The sequence below is a fragment of the Episyrphus balteatus genome, chromosome 2, assembly GCF_945859705.1.
Source record: "Episyrphus balteatus chromosome 2, idEpiBalt1.1, whole genome shotgun sequence".
NCBI lineage: Eukaryota > Metazoa > Arthropoda > Insecta > Diptera > Syrphidae > Episyrphus > Episyrphus balteatus.
This window is the reverse complement of record NC_079135.1, coordinates 12,124,562-12,131,952: the sequence shown is the minus strand read 5'-3', so window position 1 is coordinate 12,131,952 and position 7,391 is coordinate 12,124,562. Positions and strand designations below refer to the sequence as shown.

Here is a 7,391-nt window from a genome sequence, read left to right as displayed (position 1 = left end):
GAATTTGTTTAAAAACGTGAAAACTCACGTTTGGAAGGACAAAATGTGTTAAAATAGTTTTGCTAGCATACATTTTTGTATCTCTTTGTAAAACATACATGAAAAATACAAGAAAATGACGAAAGCGAAAAATATGACAACTCTAAATTTTTGTTGTGTGTGCTGTTTTCGGAACATTCAATATAAAGTGCTGCCAAGATTTCAGGTTAAGCCCCGAGGCGTTTTTTTTGTCCAGTAAAGACCGGTGGTAATAAAAAACACACCTAATCTTATTGCTCTGTTTAGTATAACAGTTTATGCAAACCCAGTGAGGCAAAAGGGGGAGTTTTTTTTTTTGTAATCATGTCCCAGTTATTGTTGATTTTATACGCGACAAAAACAGAGACAAAATGTGAAATAAAAAAACGCATTCCATTTAGAACTTCAGAACTTTATTTCATCAAAGAACACGGGCAACTGCAGCTGGTTGAAAAGTTCAGAATCATTTTTTTCAAACAATTGAAATAATTATAACACTTTACTATTTGGTTTGTGTCCTTGCTATACACATTTCTAGTACACACGGCAACGCAATGATATGTCATTATAAATTTTCTCCACCCTTGAACGTACCTGCGCATTTTACCAAATGTCACAACTGTCACTATCAAATGTCAAAAAATTGAAAAAAAATATCCACCTTCATATTTTTCTTGGTACATAAAAATAATAAAATGAAATTAAATTCATTTTTATGAAATAAAATACAAAATAAAATTTAAACAAATAAAAAAAAAAATGCCCCAAGGATGACGCTTAGAGAAGAATTTCGTTCTTGCTGGCTAATTGCCACAATTGGTTGTTTTCTTTTTATAGCTGGAATATCAATTCTTTTTTGGAATGAGGTAACAACAGCGATAATCAAATTTGTTATGAGACTTCTCTTTAACCTTTTCATTCTATTATAAAAGGGTAGAGCTGCCCACATGATAGTCTCCCTCGATGAAGCACTCGACTCGGCAATAACAATCAATGCTGGCGATGAAGTCGAGAACAATTACGAGGGCCGAATTGTTCACATTGCTGGTCCAATTGTTATCGGCGAACCACTCACTGAACCTGACTATGATATACAAATACTGGCTGTGAAATTAAGAAGACGCGTTCAGATGTATCAATGGGTTGAGGAGACTATGTAAGTTCATCTCTATTTTTATATTTGTTCTCTTAAATCAGGCAAATCTTAAAATAGGGAACAAAACTATGGCGATTCCTTGGCCACAGTACAAACTGATAGTAAAACTTATTACTACACAATGCAATGGCGGGATAAGCTCATTGATTCAAGACAGTTTTATATTCAAACTGGTCATCATAATCCAAAGAAGTTTCCAGTTGAAAGTCAAACTCAAGTCGCGGAGAGTGTCTTTCTTGGACGCTATGAACTGGGAAATGAGATTAAGACCAAGTTCGACAAGTTTGTTGAGCTAACTTCTGATACACGGCCAGAAGATCCATCAATTAAATTGCATTTGGGACTCTATTATCATACCGATGATGTTTTCAATCCACAAGTTGGCGATTTTCGTTTGTTGTTCTCATTTGCTGGAATGGAAGGAGAATTGGTAAGTCTCAGGGAGCACTTTAAAGATTTATATGAATATTTTAAATCCTAGGTGGCTTTATTAGGTCGATTTTGAATGTTCTTAAGTCTTCTACGTTTCGACCTAAAATTTTGTTAAACGAGCATTGGATGTCAAAGCTATTACACAGGTCAACACGAAATTTGTGCTTGGCTTATGACTATGAAATTATGATAATTATGATATTAACCGTTTAGAAGATATTCGTATCCAAACCAATGCTCACTGATTTCAATAGTTTTCTTATGACCCGTATGCATTGCGATTTGGATACGAATATCTTCTAAACGGTTAAAGCAATCAATTTCATTCCAAGGAATTTTTTGTAGAACGTTTAAGCCCCTACAAGAATATATCTTGCTAATTTGAAAATAATGAAGTTTCAGTGAATTAGAAATTTTTTAAAAATATAAAATGTTTTTATATTTTTTTTTAACTTTGATCTCGAATATCTTTAGAATGGTTAGATTAATGAAAAAAGTTAATAAGACCTTTTTTGTGGAGCAATCAATTTCCAACAAGAATATGTCTTGCGCGTTTGATCATTATAATTTTTCAATTTGTTACAAAATTAAGAACAAAAAACGAATTTTTAAAGATTTTCTTGATTTTTGGACCTCAAATATCTATTCAACGGTTAGATAAACGAAAAAAGTGTATAAGGCCTTTTTTGTAGAGCGTTCAATTTCCTACAAGAATATGAAAAGAAATTTGCCAAAAAGTCAATTAATAAAAAAATTATTTTTTTTTAGTAGAAGCTTGATGTAAAAATGGAAAATTGCAAAGCGGAGGACCTTCCCATTAATATAAAGAGCTCATATTTGGTGTGTATATTCTAGAGGGGTCTAGCAATCGATTTTTCGGAGTACCAATTCAAAAAAAAGAATTTCGATTTTTTTGACCCACCCTAATATTGATACTCATCTTTTTTTTTTAATTTGCTTTTGAAGTCAGCAGAGCAATTTCCAGTATTCAAAAAAATCTGTCTTTTACAAAAATTGTCGGACGTAATTTTGGCAAACTCGAGAACTTCTTAACCGATTTCGCTGATTTTTGTTTTGTTTTCTTCATTTTAATGCTGTTTTCATATTCATATTCAGCAAAATAAAAAAAAGAAAAAAATTAGAAGAAAAATGAAAAATTAAATCGAAATTTTAGTTTTGTTCGAATTTTTGTCAAATGGGAGCTTGAGGCATTATTTGATACCTTCTATTTTCAATATTTATGGTAAAAGTAATTCACTCTGATGGTACTATTAATCTACAAAAATAACTGTATCCAAACTGTAGCCAAACTAATTCATATTGAAATTCTTTATTTATTGAAAAGTTAAATTAATTTGTTTGCATAGTATTTTTATTATTTTGTTGCATATACAGGGTGTCTAGAAACTAATGGATCAAACGAAACTTAAGATCTCTCAGACTTTGGTAGCTTGTTCAGCCTAAATCCATACGGGTTTCGATTAAATATGCAGTTCTTGTGAAATTTCCCTACTTTGCAACAGTATTTTGCTTCCTCTGTCCATAATTGATTTTTGTTTTTTTTACAATTCTTTCAATAAAACATTGCTTAACAATTAGAAACAATTAATTAATAAAAATAGTTTTTATTTCATACGCCACTTTTCTGCAAATTAATTAACAGTTTCAAGTTTCGTAAAAACTCAATTTCTTACTCTTATTTCAGAAAAAAATTTGTATTGTGTGACTCTGGTTTATTATTTTTAAAACTTATCCCGGTATTGAAGTTTTTAAAAAAGTATAAAAGTTTCCAAAGTTGAAGTTAGATAAAAAAATATTACAGTTTGAACTCCAAAAACAGGGTTTTTCAGAGCAAAAAAAAACCCTTATATTCATCATAACTTTTTTCTTATAATTTAAGTCGAATAAAGTGCTTTAGCAAAAATGTAGATCTTTCAATTATCTACATTTTATACCTTCACAGTTTTTTTGTACAATGCACGGTTCTTGCACTATAGCTCATAAAACTCGAGTTGGACTCACAGGGTATGAAAATTGTATTTTTGCTCCAAACACTACAAAAGCAAATCTTAGGAGAGGAAAGGGTGATTACACAGCTCTACAAGGTTTTTGGTGCCGAGACTATGATATACTTTTCTATAGGTTTTCGGTGTGCTGAATTCGAATCTTAAGTCAGAAATATCCTATCAGCTTCCGTTTTTGAAATATTACCGTTAGAAGATGTAAAAAAAACTACTTTTGAGGGTATGCTTTTATGTGAAGAAATTTTTTTTTTAATATAAATTATAACGGTTTCTATAAGAACTATATTCCTTCTTTCAAGATCTTTTTAAATCTTTTCGATATCTTTTTTATTGTTCGAGATATCGTCAGTTTTTTGGGTTATTGTAATGTATCAAACAGATATCACGTTTTCATCTCCTTCTTGATAAAAACACACTTACTTCATTTTAAGATATCTCCGACAGTAAAAAAGATATTGCAAAGATTTATACACGTCTTGAAAGAAGGAAAATAGTTCTTATAGAAACCGTTATGAATTATATTTTTAAAAAATTCTTCAAATTAAGGCATAACATCAAAAGTGGTAAAAAAACGTTTTTTTTTGCATTTTCTAACGGTAATATTTCCAAAACGGGAGCTGATAGGATATTTTTGACTTCAGATTCGAGTTCAGCACATCAAAAACTTATAGAAAAAAATATCATAGTCTCGGCACCAAAAAAAAAATTAAATTTTGTAGACCAGTGTTATCTATTGTTTTGGTTTACCATGAAGTGCAAAATAAACCCAAGCACAAAAAATATTTTTATTTTTGTCGACCTGTGTTATCTTTCATCACATAACACATAAAAATAATAGTCTAAAAGCCCACAAAATGTGAGTGTTCAATTTTATAGCATTATGCGTTATAATAACGAATTCAAAAGTCTGGGAGTTTTATATCGCGGCTTTAGGGGGTTGTAAAACGTTAGTTTTCCAAATCATATAAGTAGGCTTAATTCGCAATATTTCATATTCCCTATGCAAAAACTGATGCTCTGTCATTTCTCCTAAGCCTGAAGAAAACAATCTTGAAGATGCAACCAATAGAAATCAAGATATAAGCTGTTTTTGTTTGTTTTTTTTTTATTTTTATATTCAAAACTCTACAAGATTCATTTGTTCAGGCTTGGTAGAAATGATAGAGCATTTTTAGTTCTTGTAATCAAAATGTGAGTAAGTTGTTGATTTAGCCTATTCACATTAATTGGGAAAACCCGTGTTTTTAACCCTCCATACAACCAATGCCGCAATTTTAAGCTGTCAGACTTTTGAATTCGTTATTATAAATATAAGGCTATAAAACTGCATACTCTCATTTTGGTTATATTTCTACTCCCAAAATTTTCTGTGGCCTCTCGGCCTTAAATTATGGAAACACTACTATCAAATTCGTTTTCCATTAATTTAATACGAAAATTATTAAATTAATACTTTAATCCATTGGTTTAGACCAATTTAGTAACAAATGTTTCACAATTTTCCTATAAAAGTGTTCTATATATTCAAAATCTTTCAGATAGAATTTTTAATGCTCCTATATGAAATAAAGAAAATGTAAGAATTGTTGTTCAGTTTATGTAGGAACTTCAATGTCATAGTGGAAATTCACAAAAAAAACAGCTTTAGCTTTGCATTGTTTAAATGAAGGAAATAACCAAGACTGCATTATTGTAGATGTTTTACAGAATGAAACACACTACAAGGCGTTTTTTTTTTTGTTAAAATTTTGCACGGAAAACAACAACAAATGATTGCTAAAGATAACCAAAGGTTTTGTATTTGTTGGCTTACGGAGAAGTTTTTTATTTTCTTAATTTTTACATTTTTGACCATTCAACAATAAAAAAATATTAATAATAAATAAAAGTAATGGGTTGTTAATTTTCATGGCATAAAATGTTTACTTATTAAAACGCTGAGTACCAATAAAACACGTCTATAATAAGAGAATGTTACTAGAAATACTACATATCTTGGATACAGAAAATACTGTTAATAGAAAGTCAGATTGTGAAGGGATTAGATATAATTATTTATAGTGAATTTGTGAAATGAGGCATTTTGGCTTAAACTTTTTTTTCAACTTGATTCTGTAAGCTAGATTTGATAACAAATTTTGAGTTTCTATTAATTAAATTAAATAATTTTTTTATATTTTTAAATTTCGAAGATTTAAAACGTTTTTTTTTTTTTTTTTCAAGACTTAAGAGCCCCCGCACACTACAGACTTTCTATCGGCCGATAGTTTAGTCGGGTTGGGCTCCTAGTATGCGCACAGGCAGCCGACTAAACAATCGGGTCGCTAGGAAACATTTTAGTTTGAAGGCAATTGAATAGCAAAACAAACTTTTTTTTCGATCAAACAAACTTTTTGATCGGCCGATACTTAATCGTTGTAGTGTGCGCACTCTCATACATTTTCATTCTCATTAAGAGACCGAGTAAACTGTCGGCCGATAGAAAGTTTGTAGTGTGCGGGGGCTCTAAATTTAGAATTTTGAAATATTTGAAATTAAACAAAGTATCCAGAACCAAAACAAATAATTTTGAGAAAACTCTTAAAATTTAATAGATTGAATACTGTAAGTATATAAGATTTTTGTATTTATTAGATTTTTTTCGAAGAAGAACGTAAACAAGTCGACGAAGACTTAAGAACATTCAAAACCGACCTAAAGCTCAACTAGGATTTAAAATATAAAGAAATAAAGGCATGAAGATAGAAATAATTGATTTATTTGAATGGCTTTGATTCCTTCTCTTTTAGTACACAATTGTTGGTCAATTACACAATGGTAAGGTGGTTCCTTATGTTACATCCAGAAATGCAAAAATTCTGTTGGTCTATCCGGGTGAGATAAGTCTAACACAGGTCTTTAAAATGGAACACCATGCTCAACGGTTAACTACGTGGGGATTTAGATTCATGGGATGGGTGTGTTTGTTCTTTGGAGCCACTTGTACCGCCTCCTTATTGCATATCATTTGTAAGTCTTTGATTTTATAAACAGAGGACAATATTTGGTTTTTCATTTTTTCATTTCAGTATCACAGGTATATTATCTCTCATCACTAGCACCTGATCCCCGATATCCAGCGGGGACAAATCTAATGCTTTCACTATCATTGGCTCTAGTTATTACTTCGGTTGCTTGGGCATTGCACAGACCTTGGGTGGGTGCGGGATTGTTACTTGCAGCGGCATCGCCGTTCTTATATTGTGCCCGAACAGTGACGCAGTATCAAGATTTGAGCTAGGAGAACGAACAACGAATGATGATGCTATCCAGATACCTGCTCATTATTTATTTTTAGTATTGTTGTTTTATATAGACGTGATGTTCCTTAATATATAATACTTGTTTTGTAGATCGATCGAAATATGTGAGATTATATATAAATAGTAGTGTGAAAAATTTAACGATTGTTGGTATTAAGATGATTCAAAAAATAAGAGTTTCAAGCTTGTATTTTTAAAAACAGGTAGGGGATGAGCCAAAATTGAATTATTTTGTTCATAAAAGCGTAATCATATTAAAACAATTACAAAAATTAGTACTTGCTTTTGATGGCGCTACGGAATTGAATGGCGGTTAATTTCACGCAATAGCGTCTTTCTTATCATCAGATTGAACCACGTATACAATGTAGGTACTTTAGAATTTTTCAACTGAAAATGCAAAATAAAATACTTTCGTTTGGCTGTTATTAGATAAACGGGGGTTCATGTTGACTTCAC

At 31.0% G+C, this 7,391-nt stretch overlaps 1 protein-coding gene across 1 annotated transcript; it reads left to right on the top strand.

Annotated features, from left to right (window-relative positions):
- The first annotated feature begins 672 nt into the window (after positions 1 to 672).
- Positions 673 to 7,073, top strand: LOC129911360 (transmembrane protein 43 homolog). The gene is made up of 5 exons (XM_055989130.1): positions 673 to 884; positions 951 to 1,174; positions 1,232 to 1,604; positions 6,420 to 6,639; positions 6,699 to 7,073. Exons 1-5 carry the CDS (start codon positions 789 to 791, stop codon positions 6,908 to 6,910), a joined length of 1,125 nt encoding a protein of 374 aa, XP_055845105.1. The 5' UTR covers positions 673 to 788; the 3' UTR covers positions 6,911 to 7,073.
- The last annotated feature ends 318 nt before the right edge of the window (positions 7,074 to 7,391 follow it).

What these genes read in the sequence shown, in the direction of transcription:
- LOC129911360 (XM_055989130.1), top strand. Translation starts at nt 789, where the DNA reads ATGACGCTTAGAGAAGAATTTCGTTCTTGCTGGCTAATTGCCACAATT. An exon ending in CAATGGGTTGAGGAGACTAT is followed by an intron (nt 1,175 to 1,231) that starts GTAAGTTCATCT and finishes ATCTTAAAATAG; the next exon opens with GGAACAAAACTATGGCGATT. An exon ending in CTCCTTATTGCATATCATTT is followed by an intron (nt 6,640 to 6,698) that starts GTAAGTCTTTGA and finishes TTTTCATTTCAG; the next exon opens with TATCACAGGTATATTATCTC.